The following is a 27116-nucleotide window of genomic DNA, read 5'->3' as shown; positions in this document are numbered from 1 at the left end:
CTTGCTGTGGCTAATGGATAAGAACATGTGGTATAGAGAGTTTCATTACCTGTTGTCTTGTATGTGAGGTTGACTAGTCTGCTGTGAAAAATCAGTAGGTTTTTGTTCCTGGTCTCCTTTGTGTCAGCATCAAGTAAGGAGTGCTTGTTTGATCACCTTGTTGTGGTAATTATTTACCCCACCCCAAATGGTAATCAACATGACTGCTACAACTGCAGTCTCGCGACTGCTTATGTATAAAAGCCTCAGGAAATAGATGGTGTGTTAACCAGGAATCCTTGTTTCTCTGCAGTCAGTGCTCTTAGTCACATGATGGCTGTCATTCCTACTGTGCCACTCTCCCTGGGGCTGTTAGCAAGCTGGTTAAGAGGGTGTATTTTATAAATGGGAGAAGATGTTTTTTTTTTTTTTTTTTTTTTTTTAAATCTCATTTAGCCTACTTAAAGATAGCTTTCTGTCATTCCTGTTCTTATTTTAAGGATGCTCCAAAACACATGATCTGAATGACTCTGTACTTTATCTTCTTGAGTGGAATAATGCTGTATGTTGACTAAATTTTGACTAAACTTTTTTTCTTTTGTATTTCATTTTGCATCCCTCTTTTCGTCTGTTCCTTCTCGAGTATTGGCATAGAACCCAATAAACAAACACACAAAGACCGACACAGCGGAGATAATGTCTAGCAGCTCACATTGATACTGATAAAAACAAATCTGTCACATCTCACCTCTGGGTTGGTGCTCCCATCAGTGTTGGAGCACCCATGTAAGATGCTTCAGAACAGTGATTTTTTTCTTTTTTCTTTTTTTTTTTTTACGTAAAGGAATTTAAGCGTGAACCAGTAAACTAAAGTAACAAGACCAAAAAGATGCATATAAATCCCAAGGTTCACTTTTCTTTTAGCATTTTACTCATCATCACCTTGTAGGGCTGAAATTAATTATCACTGATTTTTGTCAGACGGTGTTGACAGGGCTGGTTTTATTGGATGTTATCCCCAAATTTGGAATAAATAGCTCCAATGTCTGACACTTTTATTTACCAGCTGCTCACAAAATCTTTCTGTGCAGTGACCACTCATGTCAGTCCCGTCAGCGAGGACACGCCTCATTTCCTCCTCCTGGCTGTTAGTCTTTGCTACTTAGAGTTCTCTATTCTGTATGTGTTTTCTCAGGGAGTCATTTTAAATAACTGTTAGCTGACCTCCATTGCTTGGGGCAGGTGAAGTCTCTGATCTTGACTTTTATCTGTCTAACCTCCCTGCTTTACTGCTTGTAACCTGCTCCCACCTGATCTCTCCCCACACCCATGACAGATCTATAATTGGGCACACCTACAGTTGGCCTATCTCTGCAGTTCAGCTCTCAGCCATGAGTGTCTCCATACAATTACTGTTCTATTTTTATTGCATGCAGCTGACTTTAAACCTAACCAGGATGCTCAATGAATGTAGATGTAGAATGTTGAATGGTTGCTGCTTTAAAGGGAGTTTTCACACTTCACTGTCATTACGGCCTCACTGGGAATAATTGAGTCTGCTAATTGCAAAATATTGTCTCGCACCAGTTCACACCCCCACTGTGCAGCTTTTGGAGTTGTGCTTCAGTTTTCAGATCAGATACTGTGCTGATGTTTAACAATAGTCTTTATCAAAGGTCTGTGAATAGTCTTTGCTTAGCAAAGGCGTAGCTTTCTAGGAAAGACTATTTGTTTCAAGCTCGGTACCAGTCTTGAAGTTTCTATATCTAGGAAAACGAAACACAAACTGCAGATATTTAAAAAAAATGCAGGAGTATCACAGTACGGATGATGTTTAAAATCAACATCAGTTACAAAATGTAGCCATGCTTCACAGCTCACATGAATGTGCACGCACACTGAGTATAAACACTCACAATCAAGCAAGAGGATTAGTGAGTTGCTTTAGCTTTTACTCCAGACACTTGAGTCTGGCTTTAGTGCTTTCAACCTTAACTCTGTGTCACTGACCCAGCTTTTGGTTGCCACACACTCTGGCTGTTCTATAAATGGATGTCAAGGGATTTGTCAGTATAGACCAGTCACTCTCAGTGAAACCCACATACATACACTTAATGGTCATTTGCCAAAATTATCAAATGCACAGACTTTCTTAAATTCTGTTGTGTGCCGGACAGAAAGAATTTTGGAAGGTCATAAAAATTCCACCTTAAATATATTCAAGTTATAAAACCATAAGCTTACAAATAATAAGATGGAAGTAATTTTATTGGCAGAATTTTGCTAAGTGGAAAAATGGTGGGGGGGAGCAGGGGAATGATGCAGGAATGATAGAAGAAATTCATCTAAACATCAAAGTGAATCTGATGCAGAGTAAAAAAAAAAAAGAAGAAAAATCATGTTCTGATCTCACATGTTGAACACAGCGTGATACCTCTTGATGTTAATATGAAATGATACTTTGTCTTGTCACGCCATGTCCAGTAGTTATGCTCTGTGTGTTTGGATTATCAAGCAGACTGGAGTGTGACAGTCACACGGATTGTGTTTGTGCTGCTACATCTGTCTTGAAAGCAGAAGCCACACTCTGAGTTAGCAAACCCCACCCCCGCCTTTTCCTCTATTCACTTTCCCTTTGTCTATGCTGAATGAGCAATTCCCAAGTAGGTCAGGTATAAAAAATTACTGTTAGCTTTGCTTTTCATGATGGGTCTGTGAGAACACTTTTTTTTAAAAGCATTTAAGTATTAATCTGTTATTTTTCTTTTTGTTTGCATCTTTAGTAGTAAACAGACATAGCAGTCTTTCAGCACTGCAGGTAGGCTTATAGACAAACACTCCCATACTTCAAATTACTTTTGGGAGTATGGGAAGTCAGCAACCATAAATATTCTTATAAAGTCCTTGAAGTAAGGATTTTTAAATGGAAAAATTGCAGAGTGTAGTGACTGCTGTATATTCTGTGGAGACATGGCTGAGCCTTATCTGACACAATCAAACGTCAACAATCTATCCACACATAAAAAAGAAAACCTTGACCGTTACCATTGGGGACATTGTAGTCAAAATCAGCGGAGACAGATGTGTAGCTAGGTGTGCCCAGTGTGTCCGGTGTGCAGGGTTTCAGCTCCTCTTGTTGAATCCAATAAAAAAGCTAGTTTATATTATGCATAATAGATGTGCATCATACCTTTTGTGCATTGGATTCAAACTTAGTCACCAGTGTGTTATAAAAATAAAAGTTAAGTCAAATAAAAGTTGAGTAAGGCAAAAGTTTTTCCCCCCACATACATTGACAGATTAGTACTGTTGCATAAAGACAGTTTTAAGATAGACCTGATATAGGATGATACTGTATGTATTAGGAATGAAGCATTGCAAGATTATTTAAATCACAGACATTGAATTGGCCACACACTGCTTAAAGAAATTTACATTTTTTGTCTGATTGGTAGGTTCACATAAAGACAGCAAGGTGTCAAAATTCCTCCTCTTCTGATTGGCAATTTTCTGCCACTGTTGAAAAAACAAACAAACAAACAAAAGGATTATACTCTTTCTATTATTGAAATTGTGCTAATTTCAGTTTGGTTTAATTTTTTCCCACTCTTGCATATTTTCAAATTGATTGTAAGATTAATAATAGCATATATTACTGAAATACAGGTATTGGCTCTTTTTTTCATAGAGCCTATACTGCAACTTGTACAATCATCATGCAATGTAATTATTTTGTGTTTTAGTGTGAAAAGTGGAAGTCAATAGTTAACAGCTTTCTACCATACTAATGTGAAAGAATACCCTATCACTGTTTTTGACACTATTATTATTAAAGTTTGGTTTATACCTGCTCTACATGTAAAGTGCATTGAAGTGGCCATTTTATTATTTGACACTACATGAAGAAGATTTGATCTGATTTGATTTTATTGCTTGGATATCTTTTATCACTGTGGCATTGAAGCATTCTGGGCTCCACCCTGCTGTGGGTTTGAGTTTGGAACACAGTGTAAAGTTGATGTGTGGGTGTGCTCTGCTGGTCTGCTGGCTGTCATTACTAGCCTTGACAAAAGGAATGAAGCTGTCAGCCTCTGAGTCTGTGTGTGTGTGAGGGTGTCTTCATTATCATGGAAAAAATAAGTCCTGGAGTCTACCACACTGGTGGCCACAGATTTTTTTTGACTACAGTCAATTCAGAAAGTATTCAACCTTTTCATATTTTATTGCATTATGCCATTCAGTGTCTTTTTTTCCTTTACTTTTTTGTGAAGTCCAAAGGGCTTTTGTGTGTCATTCCTTGAAGATGTGCCACATCCAGTAAAATCTATCTCTTACATTAATGTGGGTCACAGCCTTTTGTTAAGTGAGATCTTAAATGGTAAAAATAACCTAATGTGAGTGATGGCTAATAAATTCACATGCAATTTCTTTCATCAGCATCTGTTTTCATCTTAATCACGTGTTTCTTCTGTTGTGGCATTCCTTTCTGTTCACAGCTGGAACATGCAGCAGTGTGGTTGAAGCTGATTACTAGATGCAACATAAAGTGTGCAGAAGTCAGTTAGCCTGCAGACACAAATGGTTTACATTTTTCTCATAGCACAGGGAGTACTGTATGAGGAGGGGAAAAAAAAGAGTGATATTCTGTGTGTGCGTGCATACTCTCTGATATGGTCTGTGTTGTTGGACAATAGCTTCTCTATGTGAGGCCTCTCCTCGAGGCTGAAGTTGTTGGCTATAATCCCCCCTCTCTGCCTCTCTCCATCTTCTTTCTTTTCCCTCTCACTTCTCTTTCCTTGGCCTTCTCTGTCCGTCCCTCTCGTCTTGTAATTTCACACTCTCTTTCACATACCGTACCATTCAATTATTTTTTTTTAAACCAACTTCAAATGGGCATATATTCAACACATCGATGCAGAGATATCCCCACATTCTGTGTAATTTATTTATTTATTTATTTTTGTTATTATTTCAAGGGGCCCAGGGCAGCACAGTGGCATAGTGTGTAGCGCTATTGCCCCACAACTAGAAGGTCACGGGTTTGTTTCACAGGGTTTCCTCCACATACTCCGGTTTCCTCCCACCGTCCAAAGACATAATGTTTGGGTTAATTGGTGACTCTATTGTCTGTAGATGTGAGTGTGAGTGGTTGTTCATCTCTGTCTGTCTCTGTGTTGGCCCTGTGATGGACTGGCAACATGTCTAGGGTGTACCCCGCCCTCACCCAATGTGAACTGGGGTTCGCTCCAGCACCCCTAGCGACCCAGAAAAGGATAAGTGGTAGAAGATAAATTAATGAATTCAACTAATGAATCAAGAGGCCCAGTATTTAGGACTATCATGATAATAATTATGAGATATTGAGGTATTAGTGAGATATGTGTAATAAGTTAATATTTTGTGTTAATGGATGATAAAATTTAATTATATGATTAATTAGGTGATCCCTGGAGGGCAATTTTCCCCCTATTATTTTCTCTGCAGTGAGGGCAGAGGTCAAAGTGTTAGCACGAACTGGAGTGCTCCATACCACCAGCTAACAGGGGCTTAAACCATAACTCACCAAAATCATTTTGCTTGACGTGTGTTGTTTGTCTGTGACTAAAAGGCAAAGCATTGTTTCTTGTTATCAAGGCATTTTATCTAGTGTCAGGTGGTTCTTTGCTTCAAGTTTGGCTGAAAATATAGGGAAACAATGGTTTGTCTAATATCAGAATCCAGCTGATACCAATTAGTTCATTTTCTAATGAAAAATATAAAAAATACTTTGAAAGAGTAAATGAAAAAAAGATAATAGATTGTACAGAGCCTGTATGTTTAATATCTAGATAGTATATAGATTACATAGATTGATTGCATTAACATTTCTTTACATTTTTCTACCTTTACTCTGGAACTACTCACATATACTTATACATATACTTTTTCCACTATGTGTATCAGGAGTGACAAACAAGCAGGTCCGGACTTGTCAACTTGCCAGCAAGGTACCTGCTTTGCTGTCATGTTGATGAGCCCTCATACAACTGTAAAGTCTAGTGTGAGTTAAACATTTACATGTAACAGTCCTCAAGTTGTTTGAGTATTTTTCCTAAACCACTAGTTTAATTAGGATGGATATGCTGTGGAAGTGACTGGTGCATTAAATACACTTTTAGACTGTGGATACTACAAATCAATACAACAATGTGTTGTTGGCATTTAAGCAGTTTTTAACAGACCTATGCCAGTTAATCTGTCTCAGCACACTGACTGCACTTCATTGTGAATTTGAATTTGACAATACATTGTCCCTCACATTTTTTTGTGGCGCTTTAGTTTCCAGTATTTTACCTCTTCCCATTTCCTTATAAATTTAATTCATATTTTTCTGTTGGAGGTTACAGTGTCTCCTGCCAGTGGTCAGGTCAGTGTGACTGTGACCTGTTATGGTTAGGTTATGTTGTTTTAACTCTCAGCTTATTCATTTCCCAATAAACTCTTGATGCATTTGTGTGTTACCGTGTGTGTCCTGATATTTGTACTGCGGTCCACAGAGTCAAAGCCAGGGTTTAGTTGTGTCTCATGATTTATTCATAACACAAATTACTCTGCTGGTGTATTTGTGTGTGCACGTTGTTGTGGCATGCTGTAGTATGCTTGTAGACAGGAAATTTGAAATTCAGCCATTAAATCTGAAGGTTTGATCAGTTGGACTGACAGTCAGAATATCATGTTGATGTGTTACTATACAGAGAGACAGATTGATGAATTGAATGACTTTTCTCTCTTCTGCCTTTTCTTCCAGGCAACCAGACAAACTGGTGGTGGTTTGGACACGAAGGAGTCGGCGGAAATCTTCCAAGGTTTGTTTCTTGATGAACGGCATTATAAAATAAAGTTTGCAAACAACAACACTTTCTACTAAATATTTCTCTCTCTTTCAGTCCCACAGCTGGCAGCCTGGCATCAAAAATCCTTACAGAGGAGTGGTGGTGTGGCCTGTACCAGAAAACATTGAGATCACAGTCACTCTTTTTAAGGTAAGATACAGCTTGGGTGTTTTAGTATAAGTGTGTGTGTGTGTGTGTGTGTGTGTGTGTGTGTGTGTGTGTGTGTGTGTGTGTGTGTGTGTGTGTGTGTGTGTGTGTGTGTGTGTGTGTGTGTGTGTGTGTGTGTGTGTGTGTGTGTGTGTGTGTAAATGGCACACTGATTTAAGATGTAAAAGGAATTGGAGAAAACAGTTGTCAGCCAATGATATATGTTTACATACAGTACCAGTCAAACGTTTGGACATACTTTACCCATTTAAATGGATATGAAAGTGTCCAAACCTTTTTCTGATACCGTATGTCTAACACTATCTGTCACTGCACCCACTTTACTTAAAGATGCTGTGTTGTTAGACAGGCTAGTTCAGGGCTCAGTGTCTTGGTACCTCTCTGAGTTTCAACTACATCCCCTCTCGCTAAGGCCTCTATACCTTGCCTGGTGTAGATGTTGGTAGCTCTTTATGTGTCAGTCATAAATTATGAACTTCTTAAGAACAGTGTCCTTAATTCCAATCAGGGTCTTGATGCAAAAGATTTTAGATTGTTTCTTGTCAACTGTTTTATCAAGAAACCTTTGGAAAAACCTTTCTGTTTGTCTTAAACTATGACTGCTATTTAAAAGTATCCATGGAAAAAGTTCCCTTTTAATGTTTAAAGGCTCAGCTCTCTAGGTTTGTACTTTTTTAGCGCCACTTCCTTTTTTTCCCCTGTCCACTTCCACTTCCTGTCCCAGAGGAAGTAATAAAGCTGTTTTTGTGAGGCACAAAGCACCTGACTGTTCAAGTCACCAAGTACTGATGTATAAAGCCACAAATTAAATTTGTGTTGCCTCTGCTAGCAATACGTAGCAACAGTTGTTGCTTAGAGTAGTTTTCTCCATTTTGTCATACAGTGAAAATAGGTAACTACTCGGCAGGTTAATGATGCACTGAGTGATTGTTCACCAGGAGGAAACGAAGAAAAAAAAAAAAACAACACAGTTCTGACAAGCAATCAGCCTACCAAGGCTTTATAGCTAATTTGTTTGAGAAGCCTTGTAAGTTTACAAAAACAGAGTGACGAGAAGAACTCTTGAGGAAGCAGTAGTAGATCTGGATAACTGACCATTGTAAGTCCATCGCTGACTGTCCTTTACTTATGTTTCACTAACACTGACTAGAAAAATCTACTGGGACTTAGTTTGCCAGATACTTGACTTGACACTCAGCTTTCCTGAGCTTCACTAAAAAGGGCTGTCAATTCTTAATGGATTAAGTACTGAAAACAAAATCAATAATATCATCAGGGTTATTATTATTTTACATTTTTTGTGAAGTTCCAAGTCTAACACGTTATTTGGACAAAAACATGGATTTCACAAGACTGGCATAGACCAGTCAGACTCTTTCTCCTAACTTGTAATTCAGATATTTCTGCTGTGTGCACTGGAGTTTAAGCCATTCTCAAACAGTAAATTAAAGAGCCTTTCTCTTCATGGCCTGAAGTTCTGGTTTGAAAATAGCTGAGCTCAGCAATATTGCAATATGTCCCTCAGGGAAATTTATACAAGCAGGCAGCCTTAGGTGAACATTTTAGACAGCAAGAAAATTGTTGAATTAAGAACTTAACTGGGAGTGCTCTTCCCGCTCTCACTGTATACAGAATCGATCTAAGAAGAGACAATGTGTAAATGTGCAGTAAACAGAGTGAACACTCGGTACCAGCCGGTGAAATGCATCTACTACACATAAGACAAGCAGAAATGTACTTTGTAAGTACTTTAACAGTGTCCTTCCTAATGCTACTCTCAGGGAGTTGCAGATCATGTCTATCAGAAGCACAACAAACTGCAGACATCACCATAAACTAGAAATAAACGGAGATGGCAGGAAATGCTTTGATCTATTGCCTCTTAGAAGCTGTTATGTGGTTGTGAACTAAAAGCATTTAAAATGTACATGAGGATACAGTACAACTTGCCTTGACTGTTTGTTACTGTGCTTCTCCTTATGCGGGTGTTGTGTTTGATTGTTGTGCCTGACTGCAGAGATATTGATTTCCTGGGTTGTGTCACAAGTGCAGTTACACAGAAAGACACTGTGCATGTTTTTGTTTGTGTGCATATGTTTTACATGACTGTGCTGTAGGGTGAGATTACAATTAGTCCTGATTTTACTGGTGAGCATTGGTAGTAATCTCAGCATAGACAATACCATATATCACAGAGGCCAAATATATTAAATCTGATGTTTTCTGTTGTTTCAGCAATGAGATGTGCATATTTGTATGTGCCGTGAGGGACTGCTTTCCCACCCATCTATGTGCACGCTGGTTTCAGCTTGCATTGACTATGCGTTGTATGAACCTGCAGGATTTATCAGCTCAGATTTCTAAATGGTTTTTCTGACCAGCAGTGATTTGCAGTGCGGTGTATGTATGTGCTCCTTGAATACAGTGAAGGCCATCCATGTAAGAGTAGATAGTTGTTTTGCAGAGATTTTGTCTGTGTTGTAAATTTACTGGCACAGTGATGACCAGGATCGTAATCCTCAGTAGATTAAATGAACTGTTATAAAAATTGTTAATAAAAATTGCTCAATGTGGTTTGCCAGATAATTCATAACTACTTCTGAGGAGAAGCTTTAATGCTGTGTATTAAGTACTACTTTTGGCCTTGCAGGATCCCCATGCAGAGGAGTTTGAAGACAAGGAGTGGACGTTTGTCATTGAAAATGTGAGTACTAAAATATATTTCTAATCTTTTTGTGCCCTCCGTTTCTCTATCTTTGTTATTTCATTGTCACTAAACCTTTCTGGATGCATTGTTGCACTCTTGTTTTTTTTTTTTTTATTCTTTTATTTCCTTATACCTTAATAACAAGATATGATTCAATGCCTTGCTCAAAGAAACATCCAGCTATTTTCAGTTATAACTTTATAAACTATGTTGAATGAACTTTAGCCAAGGTAAATCCTCCTGCATAACATGTACAGGTTCTGCCACCGAGTGGTCTGCTTTTGCTATTACATGCTCAGTGACACTGTCAGCCCTAATTCTTGACTTTGATCAGGTTGGACTACATGCAAGATCACAGTCATTGTTTGGCACAGACGTGTGTGTGTGTGGCTGTGTTTGGCTGTGCAGGCTTGTAAAATTTCCAGTTCCAGTTTCAGCTTGTAACCCGTGTTGATCAGCAGCATTTATCTAATAATTTATTTAATTATTGAGTTAAGGATTTGTCATTTTTTTTACTATAAAGGAGAGATGAAATAGTTGGAGACAATAAGGTGGAGACTATTTTTCATCATGCATGTGTTGCAGCCAGTCCTGGGACCTTCCTGCCTAAATTATATCTGACATTTATAAGAAATGAGGCCTGTCTACTTAGAATAACCGTTTTAGCTGATTGTAGAAGATTTAATCTTCTACATTCGATCAATGCTTTCCTTGGTAATGGTGTGAAGAAACAACATGCAAACTCTTTTGCTTGTAAATATTGTTTGTATCAGGCCAGCATTTATGATATGATTTTTGGAGTGAAACTTAACAGGATATAGCATCTTTGTGCAAAATGTTTGCTCTGAAAGGAATTGCAGCTAGACGGATAGAGACGTGAAACTGGGTGGGGAGTCAGTGTCTTGCTCTAGCAATCCATTGGGGGCTGTTTGGGTTGTCAGATTAGTTGATCTAGTCTTGCAGTTAGAGGGTGACTGACCCTTCTGAGTATGCAGTGGCTTGTATAACGGAACTGCTGTGCCTTGACGTATTCAAATATTTCCATGCGACTCACATTTTGATAATGCTGGTTTCAAGTCTGCAGGTTTTTTTTTTTTTTTTATTGTAAAGAACTGTCCGACTTGTTCCCAGCCTTGACTTTCAGAAAAATTAAATCCTTTACTTTAGCAAAAACTGTTGTCACCATTTGAAAAAGTAGATTCTTGCTCTCACTTTAATTTTACTGTGGTATTTTGACATATTTTCAGTTACACTATGCAATATCTTTTTCCTATGTCAAGGGAATAGCCAATTAATTTTTAAACTTGATTGCTCAAAAAAGACTTACTAAATATTGTGTTGAGTGAGTTAGTATAATTAGTTAACAACAAGGACAGACCTTTTGCTACTCCTCAATCCTCTACTTTAGGAATGTCGGTCGAAAAAAAAGAAGAATGGTTGAGTGCTTTGACACTGTCACTTTCTGTACATGTCAAGCTCAAAGAAATGACAAGAGAAATTGCTCTACCTTTCTGTTTTTGATAGAAAACTGAGAAGACAAGCAGGTCAGCTGGTGCTCTCTGGCCAGAGCGTGGGAGAGCTCAGGAAAGGGAGGAAAAAAAGACACGTTTGTGGGTTTGACTGTGTCTCTGCATACCTGACTAATGGCAGAAAGATCAAAGCAGAGATCAAGAATGGAGAGCACGGCGAAGAAAGGGGGTGGAAGGGAAGAGGAGACCTTATACCCCTACAAACTCATATGCAACGATTTGAGTGTTGGTGAAGTCAAAATAAGGGAAACAATTATATGACAATATGGTGCAATGTTTGTTTGACCTTTTATTTTTATATATATTTTTTATTGGTAAGTGTGACTGCACTATTACATTAAAATGTGTGTATATACACTTTTAATTTGACAGACTTCCAAAAATTATGTTTATTATGTCACCATGACCAGAGTGGATGAGCAGAAAGAAGGAACTAAATAAACTGACCACAAGATGGCAGCCTACCCTAACATCTGTGCAAACCCTTGTTCAGCTCCAGTATTTACTACTTAATTAATCACTTGGCTCACCCCTGGTGTAGTGTGTGTTTGTGTGTTTGTGAGTGTGTGACAATTGGAAAGGTATGCTTGTCCAGAAGCACGCCCCTTTCTGTCCATGTCTATATATGTGTGACAAAAGGTGTAATGTCCCTGCATATAAAATGCTATGCTATGCTATGTTTGATCATATTTTGTCCAGAGGTGTGAAGGCACCTCAGCTCCCCCATGCCACCCCCACTCTTCAGGTATCTAAGATAGTTTTAAGTTAGGAAAGATGAATGAATGCAGCAGTGAGTACTGCTCTGTTGAAGGAAGAGAGGAAGAAGAGAGGTGAGGTCTCCTGACCCCTCATCAGACAGCACAGGAGAAAGGGGAAGAATACGCCATTGTGCCTCTGTGCCGGAGATGATGAAATTCAAGATCCTTGCACTGTGGATTCGTCTTAATCTGGGGGCCCAACCTTGCACTAGGCTAATCCCTCCCCGTTGAATTACTGGCCCTAGCTAGATTGTATTTTGTCATTGAAAATGGCAGTGTCAAACACTACCTTTTTCTCTCCTCTATTTGTTCGTCTGCCAAGGCGAATCGCATAATCAAAAGATGGAGAGAGAGAGGGAGGTAGAGAAAGAGAGAGAGAGAGGTGGCAAGCATAAAATGGCTACACAGTAGTATCTCTAAATTGCATGCTACCCTTGCCTTTCACCCTTTTTCAAATAGGCACATATTATCAAAAAGGTGGGCAAATTGAGAGTCAAAAGATTGGACGGCTATATTTGAAGGCATTGTGCTTACAGGCTCTTTTGTGTGTATGTGCATGAGGAGGGGGGGTGTTAATGTGTGTATGTGTATCTGTGTGTATTTTCTACGTGTTTGCATATCAACCAAAGCTGGAGATGGTAGACCAACTTCCCTCATCTTCAAAGCTTTGTGGGAGGATTTAAATAACACACACGCGCGCACATACACACACAGACACAGGACTTGTATTTAAAGTGAGCAGCTGTTATGTCTGAACACATTGAATATACAGTGATACACACTCCATGGCTCGCTCTCCCTGCTCCTCCCCCATCTCTTTTCCTCCAACTCATACTTCACCTTCTTCACTCACATTACCTCAATGTCACTCAGAAAAGAAGGAATTTCCAAATCTATGGCTTCTCTGCCACATCACAGCTCACACTGTTTGACAGCTTGTCTGCTGCACATTGCCACATTTTAAATATAGATATTTGAAATAGTAATGGCTGTCTTTTACTGTGACTTTTAATACTTAGCACTAAGACAGTCATTGCACTGAAAGTGACTGTTTGCCAGCTGCTTAAAAAGAAAAAATCTGTCATAAAGACCCATTAAAAAAAGTAAAAAATAAATAAATTGATAAAAATCCTGTAGAATAATTATCTATTCTGGGGTGCACTCAGTTTTCCTTAAAAGCAATGTTTTGACCTATGACCTGACTAAATATTGTACGTAGAGGCATTTTCATCATAACTAGTATGTTTGTGTCACCCCTCCAGCCATATTCTCATTTCTTTCTCCCTCCCTCACTCCCTCTCTATCTCTTTGCTACTCTGTCTGTTTCTCTCTTTCAGTCCTCTCTCAGAGGTGATGTCCTCCTGTCTATTGTGGACCACATCCAACTCCATTAAGGCCATTTCCACACCACAAAGCTCCCACTTCTTACACATACTCATGCAGTCACACAATGTCACATAGTGACACAGACACACCCTCATCTCACTGCACACAAAAAAAAAGACACCCACCACTCACACATTCATTGGCCAACCTACCTCCATCACCTTTACTTACACACACACACACACACACGCTCACTCTCTCTCTTCTCTCTGTCTCTCTCTGTATTGTACCCATAGCTATGGTGTGTATAACCCCCCCCCCCAAATCTTTCTCTGTCTGGAACACATTACGTAGGCCAGTGGCTTGTGAGCGCTGACTGGGCCTTGGGGAAGAAAAACACAATTATTTCAACCCTCAGCTATTCACGCAAAGGTGACAAAAGCTGGTATGAAGTATGAAATCCCAAAAGTTTCTCCCGTGCCGAGGCCGACAAATTGGGATTAATTTGCGCTCGTGTGCACGCGTGTCTCCAAAGTTTTCACCTTTGCTCATTTCCCATTTTTTAAATAGTTTGGAGAACTCAAAAGGCTTCATTTATGGCACCAGAAAGAAGAGTGTGTGTTTACTCAAGTTGTTTGTGTGTGCTCACAATGCTAACTTTGAATAATATATGCCTTTATATTTTAAAGCCACAAGTAAATTAGTGTGTGCGTGAGCGTGCGTGCGTGTGTGTGCGTGCGTAACTATAGAAAGGTGGGGGCACTCTCAGTATGGGATCACACACACTCGCACACGGTTTCCAAATTAATTTAATCTAATTAATCGCCCTGAGGAGAGGCAACAGATGCTGGTGATTACCCACCATGCCTGGACCCCTCCCAATATGGACACACACACACACACAACCACAAATACATCACAGGTACACACTACAGCAGACACACATAATTATCACAACTTTAAATGCTGCCATCTTTTCTCCAGTGTGCATTAAACATCACTTTAGAGCACATAAGCATTTATGAGTATTGTGGGATAAATAAGAAAATAACAATACACAGCCAAAAGCTTTGAATTCAACAAAACGTTCTCTGTGTCTTAGTGTGTGCTCATGTGTGTTGGTATGTTTGTGTCTGTGAAACTGTCTGAGGAACTGGTTTTCTGATGTGCGTCCAGTCATGTATGTGTTGGGGTGCAGTGTGTGTCTCTGTTGGTGTGTTGTAGGTGGCTATAGAGACCGGGTGGTCCCTCTTGTTGCCCTAATAGGCTTACTGGCCCCTAATCCACACCACACCACCCAGTCACATGGCTGGTCTGCTGACTAACTGCTACCACCACCTTGGGGTGTGCCTGTCACTATGTCTCAGTGCAGGTGTCAAATCTGTGTGTGACTGTAATTGTGTCTGAGTGTGTGTGGGTGGTGTCTGTTTGACAGAATGATTTTGTATTACGTGTATGTGTCAGCAGGTGTCTTGTGAGCATTTATATACGTAACACATTCATTGAGTCAATAATACTGGGTGTGACTTTGATGCTTTTTTCCTGTTTTAAATAATTTTAGATGGAATATTTTAGTAATTTCCAATGTTGTGCATTCAGTAAAAAAACCTTTACTTCACCTCTGAGAACTAATGCAAGGGCAGTTTTTATTATACTCTGATATACAATTGATTAAATTATCGATTTGTTCAACATATGACAATCCATCATTTTTACACCTGTACCATAGTATAACCATTCATATATCTCATTTAGCACACATATTCTCGCATGCACAGGAACCCTCTGCTCTGTATAGTTTCAGCACATTATCCCTTGGCATGCACCATATCTTCCATCTGTGTGTGTGTGTGTTTTTGCTTACATGCATGTGTTTTAATTTTAATTAAACTGATTAAACCATTGCCCCTGATGATGTGGAGCTTTGCATCTGTGCTTACATCATCTTTATCATATTCTGTTCATACTGTTGAACAAAGTACCTTCTCTTACTCACTCACTTGCTAATTTTTTGTGTGCAGCTTTGTTTAGTCTCACTTTGCATCATTGTCTGGTTTACCGTTTCTATCCTTGTGTATTTACTGTCATCTGTTGTCTGTCATCCTTATGTTCTTGCATGATGCCCACATGCTGTGAGTGATGGAGACATATGTTTGCAGTATGTGTTTGTCCATGTGCATACATTCTGTGTGTGTTGTTTGCAAGTCGATGTGGATGTCTCAACGTTTGCATGTATGACTTTGTATTTGTGTGCTGTGGCGGGTGAGAGTCTTGTCCCACCGGTCCAGGCTGTGACCTCGGCTTTCATCTCCTTAGTCTGAGGCACCTGCAACCCGCAGAGCTCCACTCTCAGCCAACAACACAGCAGATGTCGCCAGACATGGCAACACGCACGCGCACACACACACACACACACACACACACACACACACACACAATCACATGCATGTCATTTCATACACACTGTGTATAATCTCAGCCAGAGACACACTGTCATGCGCATACACAAACATATAGATACATTTTGAGCACATACGCACACATGCAGAGTCTAAAACAGGCCAAGCAGGTTTTTGTTTTACTTCATACAGTGTGACGTTTGACCCTCAAAATAAACATCAAAACACGTGTCATCTGGGAAACGTCCTTCTTTCCACATGTGTGGCCTTCACATGATAACCCAAATTACTGTGCGTGTTAACTTGAGATGTTGATGTTATTATCTGTATGAAATGTGGATCAGGCATAATATGAATGTGGAAGTTACGTCTCAACACAAAATAAATAAAAGGGGCGTGTTGCAGGAACATGTCCAAATAAGATGCAAGAGTTTGAGGCCGACAGTTGACTCTGAACTGCTGTTCAATACTGGACCACAATCTCATACAGAAGCCAGTGAAATAACTGGCCAGTGACTTGTTTATTTATTTGTTTATCAGCCTGTTCTGCTCAGCAGCTGGGGCAGGCAGGATGAATGCTCCTGGTGCCTTGTTGTGCTGCAGATGTGACTTTTAGGCAAGCTTAGTAACATAACTTTTACAAATAAACTTCATTAAAATGTATTTTTTTATGAAGTTTATTTCCCCATGTGCTCCCTTTTTCACTCTGTTTAGCCAAAGTGGTTGTCACTGCTCATTGTGTTTGATAGGTTTCGGATAGATACCAAGCCAAAACCCTCTGCCGACCGAGAGCAAATATTGGGGATTCTGGTATCCTAGAGGTTATGATGTATGCTATGTAATTTCAATCTCAGCAAGTATGCCATTGCATAATGAAAAGGGAATAGAGGGCAGCAAAATATTTATTGTTTATTTCAATGAAAACATAACCTCAACGGAAGCTTATTCCTGTTTCACCGTGAAGGCAGCCATTCTGTCTGGCTGGGCCTGTCAGCTGACGGTGTACAGGCGTGTTGTAGTCAAGAAAACAGCCTGTACCAACTCCTCCGGTTACTCCCTCCTGTCCCCAAACTGACCCAGAAGATGCACACATACACCCTCACACACACACACACGCACACACACACACACACACACACACACACGCGCACACACGCGCGCACACGCACACACACACACATTCACCTACAAACTCAAGTGCTGGCAAGGTTCAGCAGAGGTGTCTATTGTATCAGGGTTTTTTTGAGGTGGTGTAAACTGAGCCCTGAACCAGCAACAGTAATGTGAAAGAGGAAGTCAAGTTAGGGTAGAAGGAGGGGGTGAGGGAGACTTAACTAGGAAGAAGGTACACTGACATACTATTTGAGCAAGGTGGGCCATTTGTTGTGAGCACCATGCCACACATTGACTTGTTAACAGTTTTGCACACGCTAGACTGCAGCAAAAAGTTAATAAGAATCAATTCCTAAGTTACAAATGATGCTGATTTACAAGCTTCTGTTGTCTTCAATGATTATTGAACCATTATTTTTGTCCCACCAGGTTGTGGTTTTCTACTTTCCATTTCTGAGAACAGCAGTCCTGCTATCTCATTGTAGGCTCTAACTTGTATGTTATTGGCTGCCACACCCTCCGTTATCAGTCATCTCTGAGGTCATCCTCTGTCACTTCATGGCTATACATCTTGTCACCTGCCTTCCTCCTCGTTCGGCTCTAATCCGGCTTCTTCCTCCTGTCCTCATCTCACCTTGTTTTTTTGGTGTTATGTGTTACATGGCGATGATGGGTGGTCAGAAAGTTCGGGTGTGACATGAGGCGTGATGGGACAAAGCCAGTGGAACAGTTATTATCTCCATCTCTCAGTTATTTATTTTTTCTCTGTGCGACTTAAGATGGCTGCTCGCGATGGAGACAGGCCTGTGTGGCCTGCAAAACACTGGCCCAGCAAATCCCCCTGTTTATCCACAAGCTTGACCCGCTGGGCCTGCGTAGGCTGGTCGTTTGCTTGGTCGATGCGTGGGTGGGTGGTGGCAGTGATGATAGAGGATGTGTGTACATGCACAGAGAATTATGTGATGAACTTAGGTTAAACTTGCGCGCAAGTTCACTCACTTGACATTATCTCAAGATCCGCTCATCTTGGGAACGGACAAGTGTGTGTTTGTGCGTGAGCATTTTAGGGAGTGAACACATACTTACACTTGCACTTACACAAACAGAGGTTCTGGCAAACTGAGGAGACTGTTCTGCTAAGTGGCAATGAATAGGGTCTTGTGATGTGCTCTGATGCCAGTGCTAAGCCTGCTACTGACAGTTGGACTGATCCCCAAACATGTCTCTGTTTAGGATATAAAGCTATACTTGCAGTACACCGATGGGTGTTAGGGAGATGTAGCAAAAGAGCATGTTCCTAGTGTGAGAGCATTGGTTGTTTGTTGCTTAAATGTAGTAAATGAATGTCATTATGGACAAAGAAAACCATGGCATAGAAGGACCGTCAGAGTTCCAGACAAGCTGCTTCAACTCAATCCATTAATTGAATAAATGTTTTTGAATTTTCAGTATTTCCTCTTTTACATTTCTCAAAGCAACACTTGTGCTATAGTTGAGTAGAACATAAGTGCAGGCAGTATGATTGCTCTTGACTGCCTCACTCCTTATCAGTTATTAGTCATAAACAAACCTGACAATTAAAGGTTATTCTCCTGCTTCACACTTCCTAAGTCACTTAGCTGCAGATCATGGAGCAATTGGCTCATCCATGATGTACATATTTAGATGAGAGGGAGCTGTTTGTGTTTGTTTGTCGTGAGTATCTCTCCCATATAAATGCACATAAAGAGAATGCACATCAACAGAATCAGGGAAAGCCATTGTTCTTTCGTGGAAAAGGAATTTCAAAGAACAAGTGCACACACATACACACACATGCACACACGCTAAGGCACACCAGCTCCTTATCCAATCCCTCCACTAATTCCCCCTTGGTAGAAGGTGTTCATTGTTTCTCTTTCATTCTAATCTCTCCCTCTCCTTTTTTTAAAATCCATATTAGATTCTCTTTGAGTTGGCCACAATCAGAGGCACTGAAGCAGAGCATCGCCCTGCTAATGCTCTTTGTCTCCCCAGATTTGTCACCTAGCATGGAGAGTACACCTTTGTCATGGAGCAGGGTGGGAGAGAGGAAGGCTCTCACTTGGGGCAATTGTTTCTTGTCACAGGCCATCTTAACCCCCTCCCCCTTAAGCAAATCAGCTTTCCTCTGGATTAGGGCCCTATCATAGCTTTGTCAGATCTCAGCAGCCTTCCTTAAATGGCTAAGACAAACAGATCCTTAAAGTGAGAATTAGGTGGATATGCAGGTTTTTATTCCAAAAAAGTCTGTGCATTCCCTTTACCTGGAATTCATTTTATATATTGTTTGAGAATTGTATAAGAAACCCTCAGAATCCTGTTTTCTGACAGCTTGTAGCAACATTAAAACAACATGGGCCAAGTATCAGTGTCCAGGATAAGTACGATATCATAATCGTACTAAATGTAACATTACTGTTCCACGACTAAAGACCAAAATTCAGCCTGTCAGAGGCTGTTTTCTTGACTGAATTGCCATTTGGCGATGTTATTGGTCATTTTAGGTTCTAACGATAGCCAGAGATGGTGCAATGGCAAAAGTGATGACAAGGCAATTCAGGAATGGGGAATGAACAGGAATGAACTCTAGCTATAATCCTGTACACGTATCTCTGTCTCCCTTTTTCTATTCCCTCTATTGGCTCTGTCTTTCCTTTTCCATTCATTTTCTCTCTCTTTCCCCCCTTTCTCATGACTTCTCTTGCTATCTGTCCCTTTGCTGTCCACCTCTGTCTTTCATTAATGTCTTCCCTACTCTCTTTCCACTGTCTCTCTTGACCAACACCCCCTCCTGCTCCCTCATGTCCCTTTCTCTTTCTCTGGGAGAAGTGCAGAGCCAGGGCTTTTGCCTGCTGGTAATTTATTTTCCCATTAGCCCCCCGTCTGAAGTGCATGCTCTGGGTCTGAGTGTGTGTGGGGGGCACTGAGGGCCACCCAAAAGAAAGACCCAGACAGTTGAAGAGAGGAGGGCACCCTGGACACAGTGATAAGACGAGAGAAGTAGAGGCAAGGGTGGGAGGGAAATGAATGGAAAAAGAGAGGCCATGATACTGGCTTGGTGTCCATCTAAGCATTTTTGTTGATTATGAATTATGGTTCGGACTAATTGGAAAATCTGGATCAAAATGGCAGATTTCAATGGAACCATTACACCTCATTGTCTGATAGATTTTTCCTCTGGAAATTGGCAAAACCATTATCAATAAATTGCCATTTATCAAACAAAAATGCCAAAATATATAGTTTCCAGTCTTGTCAAGATTGTATGTGTGCTGCTCTTATTTGTTTTGTAATTCTGTGAGCTGTGTAACATCTATGGGCTTAGGATTGTTGGTTGGACACAATAAGCTCTTCAAAGATTACATATTGTGGACTTGAGGATTGTAACCAGGCTCCATTCACTATTTGGCATTTTAGTAATGAAACTATAAACCAACAAATTCAAACGTTAGAAAAGCAATTGCTTAGCTTTCATCCTGAGTGAGATTAGCAATAATGGATTTTAGTGCCATGTCCATTCTATAAAATGGCTTCAAAGGGTCTCGGTTAAATGTCTTGGCTTCCATCTATGTGCATGTAAATCTGATTTCTGTTTCACCTGAGCACCTTTCCCCATCTTATCATTGTGTGTTTTTTCATTGTTTCATGGGTTAATATCAAGTATAGCTGCAGCAATACTCTTCGCATCCACACTGTTGAGTTAAGTCAATAGTAGATACATCTAAGTTAATGGTGACTTCATGGGGAGGGTCAGGGAAGCCAGACCATTTTTTATGGTTGGAAAGACTCCTCTTCTGACTCCTCTGACTTGTGCTTAGCCTGTTTACTGTAGAGGTGATAGCTTTTATATGTTTTGTATTTCAGTGAATGCCAAGTCACTGTGTGTACTTGCTCTGTGTTGCAAGCTAGAAATGGGTTATGACCCAATTAAACACCCCACCTCTCTCAGTTAGGATTAGGCCTTTTTAAGGGATGGTTGGTTTGTGCTCCTTTCATCTGCTGCCATCAAGGGTAACTCTGCATTAAAGGCATTCCTCTCTCTCCCCTCTTTTTTGGCTCTGTAGTTCAACCCTCATCCCTCTCTTCTCTCTATTACACACACAGACCTTTTCTCAAAAAATATAGAAGCATGGTAATGCATTTAGTTGATGCATCTATCTTTAAATAAAAAGTGTTGGACGCATTTGCTTAAAAAGTCAACGTGTCTTCACATGGCTCTCACCACAATTAGGTCAAAGGTCAGACTCAGCTAAGTATGGCCACAGTAGAGTGCCAGTCTACTGGTAGCTGTCATTGTGTCTTTCTCAAGGATGCGTGGTAGTATCCTGGATATCAGTCTGAGCTTAGTATGATCCACAAGGTGGTTTCGCTCATTGAAGAGAAATCCCATGGTCCTGTTCATGGTTCCTCATCGTGTGTGTGTGTGTGTGTGTGTGTGTGTGTGTGTGTGTGTGTGTGTGTGTGTGTGTGTGTGTGTGTGTGTGTGTGTGTGTGTGTGTGTGTGTGTGTGTGTGTGTGTGTGTGTGTGTGTGTGTGTGTGTGTGTGTGTGTGTGTGTGTGCGTGCGCACGCATGTTACAATACACATAAAAGACATTTGCACAGTTCATTCCATTATTAAGACCATTGTTATTGTAATTCACATAACTGCAGTGATAGTATTGCATGTCTTTTTATGGCCATTGTTGCCTTTAAAATACACACACATGCACACTGCTTGGGGAAAAAATAAATCCTCATATATAATGGCAGATGAATAAATTGGTCTTAATCTGTGTGTGCATGTATGTGTCTGTGTGTGCCTGTGTCTATAATGCAGTGTTCATAGGTGGTATGTAAAAAGGCCTGCCTTATCAGTTATCAGGGGAGGCCAAATTGACACAGAGGAATCACTCCATTGTGTGTGGTTTCAAAGAGAGATGTGAGCACATTGGATGTCTCCATTTCCAATAACTGTGACCTTGAGGCGAGTGGAATAGCACCATGCACCTCCTCCCACCTCCAATCTGCTGACTGCTGAATTCAACCAGAGCCAGCTGATTTTGGGTGTCGGGGGCAGAGGGCTAATCGGTGCTACCTCAGGGTTTTTCTATAGGGTAAATTGAGTTTGACGTTTATTTTTTTGAACTGTGTGAATAAAAATTACAGTGCCCTGTGTACAGTTTTGTGTGAAGTGAAAAATTTGTAACCTTTGTGTCAATATCACCCACTTTGAACTTTACATTTTGTTCTACAAGCTTTACAGTTCACACATTTCATAACAAGAGAATAGAATAATTGTGACATGAATCTAGAAAAGTTCCATTAGTCTTCATAAACAGCCATGACTTTACACTATCAAAAAAAAAAGGGCATCAGATAAAGCATGGGCTGTAGCCAGACTGTAACTGACCTCAGTGTGTCCCTTTCCTGGTTTGTTTTGTTTTGTGGCAGCAAGCTTTAATCAGATTATCATCTGCTTGATGTGGAACCAGTGATTCATCACTTATCATCAATGTGATACCGGAACCATGTTTATCTTTTATCTTCCCCAACAACATACTTAGCATCACCACACTCACTGTAGCTGCTGCAGTGGATGTACCTTACATACTGGTATACGATGCATACTGCCACCAATGCAGAATATGGAAGAAGTAGCAAACAAGTCAAAATGAAAAATATATTTTTTTTGCGTGATCAACAATGTTTCATTTGTTACATAAAGTGGCAACAGTATATCGATCAATATGGAAAATTGGGAAATTAGAGACCAACAAACCAGCGACCTGTTTTGAAAGACCACGTGCTGTGTTTGTATGTGTGGTGTGTGTTTGTTTGATTTTATTTTTTTATTTTTTATTTTTTTTGTTCATCATATATTATTGTCAGTGTGTGTGTGTATGTGTTCATGTTCATGTCAGACCAGAGCAGCCAGGTTCTTTTAGCACTTAGTCTAATTAATCCGTCTCTCAATGACAAAAGGATCCTGACCCCACCCTCCTCCGGCCTGTCCCATTGGCATTTTAGGGCAGAGGGATTCAGCAGGACCCCCCGGGCATCCCTCCTGCCCTGACCCCTGCCCCCCCACCAGGGGAGCATCTGTGGATCAATCTGGGGCCAGCTGGCACCTGAAGAGAGGGGCAGGACTGGTACCCTATCACACACTTTACTCGAATATAAACGCACACTTGTCAAAGGGAATTTGTTTAGCGTTAATTATGACAGAAATATGCAAATAAACAGTTCAGAGTCACTGAAGACTGGTTGCATGTTTGATTGCTCTTATTTGCTCCAACTTTCCCTGACCCTTGTCACATGTTTCTTGATTTGTGTGAGTGCACAAAACTGCAAGTGACAGTGAACCGTTTGTCTTTAATGATACACTGCAGTTGTACAGAGATGCAGCTAGGAGGCAGCATAAAGCCATTACCCCTCCCTCCCTTCTACATATCGAGCAGACACACTCTCCCTCTCTCCCTCACACACACACACACACACACAGGTATTTAGCCGTTCTCTGGGCTCAGAAAGAGAGAACATATTGATAGTCCTATTCTCTCTGTAATAAATTAATCTTCTGTATTGTCCTTCCTTTTCATTTTACATTGTCACAAAATCCCAGTCACCCTAATCCCAATACCCCCCTTTTCCTCACCTTCTCTCTCTATGCTCCACACACACACACACACACACACACACACACACATTGATTGACAAGTAGCATCTGGGGAAATAGAGCAGATTTCCATTGTTTGCTGCCCCAACTCAAATCTGTTGAAACGGTTATTTCATTCTCTCACCAGGGTATTTGCATATCCTTAAGTATTTCCTATTTTTCAAGACCCCTCTCCCCCCGTCTCTCCTTTTTGCTAAATCCTCTCTTCTTAAGTGTTTGGTGCATTTGGCAAATTCATTCATAAAGTATCTACATGCGTTATTAGCTTAGTATAATAGCCAGGGTGTAATCTGCAGAGAGATAAGAGGTGGAAAGGGAGAGTTTTTTTTTCCCTTCCTCTTCTTGTGATGGGCTAGGAGGAAGAGGTTAGAGGTGGGGCAGTGATACGTCATTATGTTCCCCAGCCAATACGAGTCTCAAATGTCAGTAAGGAATGTCAAGTGGCCTCGCTCGTCAGTTGCTCGATCGGTTTCTGCTGCAGTTTTTATTTATTTATTTTTATTATTTTTTCTGACCAAGAGGTGAGACAGGAAAGCAAAGGCAGAGATGCAGAGAGATGTTAGGATAGAGGTATTCTATGAGATATGCAGTTTGATGTTGGCAGGAGACAGTTGGGAAGGAACACATGGACACACAGTTTCTGATTATCTTTGTCTGAAAAGTTTTAAGATTAAGAGTTTTAAGACAGGAGCTCTTGACTAAGGGAAGATGTGTGTTGCCTGTTGTCTGGGATTCACACCCTCAACCTTTCCTGACAAGAATGTGTTTGACTTAATTGTTCCTTGTGCCAGCTATCTGAGCTCTGTAGCCCTGTAACAGAAAATAATAAAACTAAACTAAACTAAACAGTTTGGCCCCATAAGAGTGGAAACAAAACCCAACCATGCAGTGTTTGGCAGTAAAACACAACTTCAACAGCAGCCAATGTTTATAATGCTGAATAGTTACAAATATTGAGAATTTGAGTCACTATACACATTTTACACAGTGTTGGTACTCCTATGGCTGACCTAGAGAGTTCTATTTCCTATTTGGAGCTTACATAGTTTTTTCACAATATTACCAATAGCCTTACCACTCTGTACTGATAATAACTCTGTGTGGGTATGTTTGTTTGTCTGTGTGTGTGTGTGTGTGGGTGTGTGTGAATGAATACCCTGCGGTCCTCAGAGATAAGGCAGAGATTGAGTTTTCCCCATAGAGCCAAAGCCTATGAGATGAATGTGTGTGTCTGTATGTTTGTGTTTGTGTGTGAAGACATCAGGAAACAGGCAATGTAAGGAGCTTGTATCGCTTTATCTACCATACACACCAGAGCGTACGTGTATATGTATATTTGCTCTCAAACTGGTGTTGTGAGGGAGAGCGAGCTGCTCTTCTTTGTTCGGCATTGTGCACATGAGAGGATGAAACCTTGGGGCTTGATTCACAGCTGAGACAAGAAGGAATTTTTCTGTGCTATAATAGCAAAAGTGAGTGTTTGCGTGTAGGTGTGTGCACAGTCATATATGCAGTCTTTACACATCCATGCAGTGAAATAGAGACAAAAAGGACAAGACCAAGTAGAATCAGACAGATTTAAAGAGAGAGCATGTGCTTCTACTGCCTGCTGCTTTCATTCCACATGGCCTGTGAAGAGAAGGTGTGAACTGGACTTATCCTCGAGCTGGGTATGGTTCTAACATCAGCCTTTCCTCACATGTAAATGAACACAGCTCGTTTTAACCAGGAACATTTTTTTTCCCATCACAAATTTGTGAAAACAGAGGAGACACAAGAAAAGAGAAATACGGTATGACAGTGGTATCAACATGTCATGGAGGTGAACCTGTCTATCCACTGCTGTCCACTGACAGCAAGGTGCCTCTGTAGCCAGACTTACAACAGACAAAAGTTTTTGTTTGAGGGAGAGGGAAGGCAGACAAAAACTTCCCCAACTGTTTAGTTTCTAAATCTAGCACACAGTGGCTTAAGCTTTCCAGAAGTTAAATTTTTTTTATTTGTCTTCTGATAAGCAGTTTGCATGCTTATAGACACACACACAAAACCCCACATATGCTCACTCTGTCATGGCCATGTCACTGATTTCATAATTTTTATTATCCGGTCTATGGCATATTCCCCAATTCCAATTTGACTGCTAGCCCCTATCTCAGAGCACATCTCTGAAAGGAAGTACAGCAAGAATGGCTTGAGCTTTGACCTTTGATAGGACACCAGTAAATCCACAGTGAAAAATTCGCAATGGCAATAATTTGAGCTCAGCTTCTTGAGATTTATCAACCAATAGAGGTAAAATGGTCAAATAATTAACCTAATGTTGTAATCACAGTCATTGTAGTCATGAACGAATTATTAGGCATATTTTGTTGTTTACTGAACCTGAAATACATGTTCACCAAAGGAGGAGAATAAAAATTGAACTATAAATAAATAAAGTGGCATGGATCCTCATATACAATTAAAAATGCTCTCATCTGCCTGTTTTCCATCTGATTACTGTAGTACTACTGTTTTGTTCTTCCAGTTTATATTTACCTAAATGTGCTTCATGTTTCTTTCTCTACCTAGGAGTCTCCATCAGGACGGAGGAAGGCCTTGGCCACCAGCAGTATAAACATGAAACAGTATGCCAGTCCCATGCCCACACAAACAGATGTCAAACTCAAATTTAAGCCACTGTCGAAGAAGGTGGTGTCAGCAACGCTGCAGTTCTCCCTCTCCTGCATCTTCCTTCGTGAGGGAAAAGCCACGTAAGACTTGGTCTTCTCATTTGATGACTTTTCTAAGTGGACTTAGAGGATCATTGTATTGTTGAAAGTTTGGCTATTGAAACCCTGATCCCTACCCAACTCATTGGTCATCTGATATGAACTAAAAAAATAGAATATGTTGAAAGACATGTTTATTTTTGACAAATTGCTTGATTGAATCACTCTCCTTCGGCAAAGGTGGAGTCAAAAGACACTGTCTTTAGAGAATGCTGTTTCATGAATATGGCATCTTCAGTTTTCACTCTACTAGCTTTACTTTCTGCAAATGATGAGCTGAGACAAAAACATCTTCCCCCATTCGCTGTTTTTTATTGAGTGATGGCAAGGGTTTTGGAAAAACATTTCCTTAAGCTCTTTTATATTAGTTTGTATTGAGATCGCAATCACTTTGTATAACAAATACAAGGACAACATCAAAAAAAAAAATCAAATGAAAATCAGAAATCAATAATAGGCAATACACATGAGAGTTCAAGTTCAGTATTATACATGAGCCATGGAGTCAGTGGCTAAATTGCTAACACGCCAGACTGATGGCATTGAATGCTGTCTTTATGATAGTAAACAGTGAAGGATTGAGAATTGCAAAAGATATACATTCGCTTCTACACTAAAATCCAGCTCTTTTTTTTTTTTTGTTTTGCATTGCCTTTAACTGAAGTTGTTAAAAACATTTTTTATAGTTTTCATTTTCAAATTATACCAGATGTCCTCAGTTGTGTAAGGAATCCCATCAGGTTCATCTATTTGTTGTTCATTCTCACATACTCCTATTTGATATCACCAGCCCACACTCTCACTCTCAATCATAGT

The 27116-nt window shown here is 40.2% G+C and overlaps 1 protein-coding gene across 3 annotated transcripts in view; it reads left to right on the top strand.

Moving 5' to 3' along the window:
• ehbp1 (EH domain binding protein 1) overlaps positions 1-27116 on the top strand; it is a 125433-nt gene that overhangs the window by 7974 nt on the left and 90343 nt on the right. For all 3 annotated transcript variants that reach the window (XM_029520992.1, XM_029520994.1, XM_029520993.1), the window contains 4 exons: positions 6767-6824; positions 6906-7001; positions 9670-9723; positions 26101-26282. In XM_029520992.1, the coding sequence (XP_029376852.1) occupies positions 6767-6824; positions 6906-7001; positions 9670-9723; positions 26101-26282 (390 nt within the window). The remainder of the gene's footprint in view (positions 1-6766; positions 6825-6905; positions 7002-9669; positions 9724-26100; positions 26283-27116) is intronic.

Source organism: Echeneis naucrates, chromosome 15 (assembly GCF_900963305.1).
Source record: "Echeneis naucrates chromosome 15, fEcheNa1.1, whole genome shotgun sequence".
Classification (NCBI taxonomy): Eukaryota; Metazoa; Chordata; class Actinopteri; order Carangiformes; family Echeneidae; genus Echeneis; species Echeneis naucrates.
This window is presented reverse-complemented; position numbering and strand designations above follow the sequence as displayed.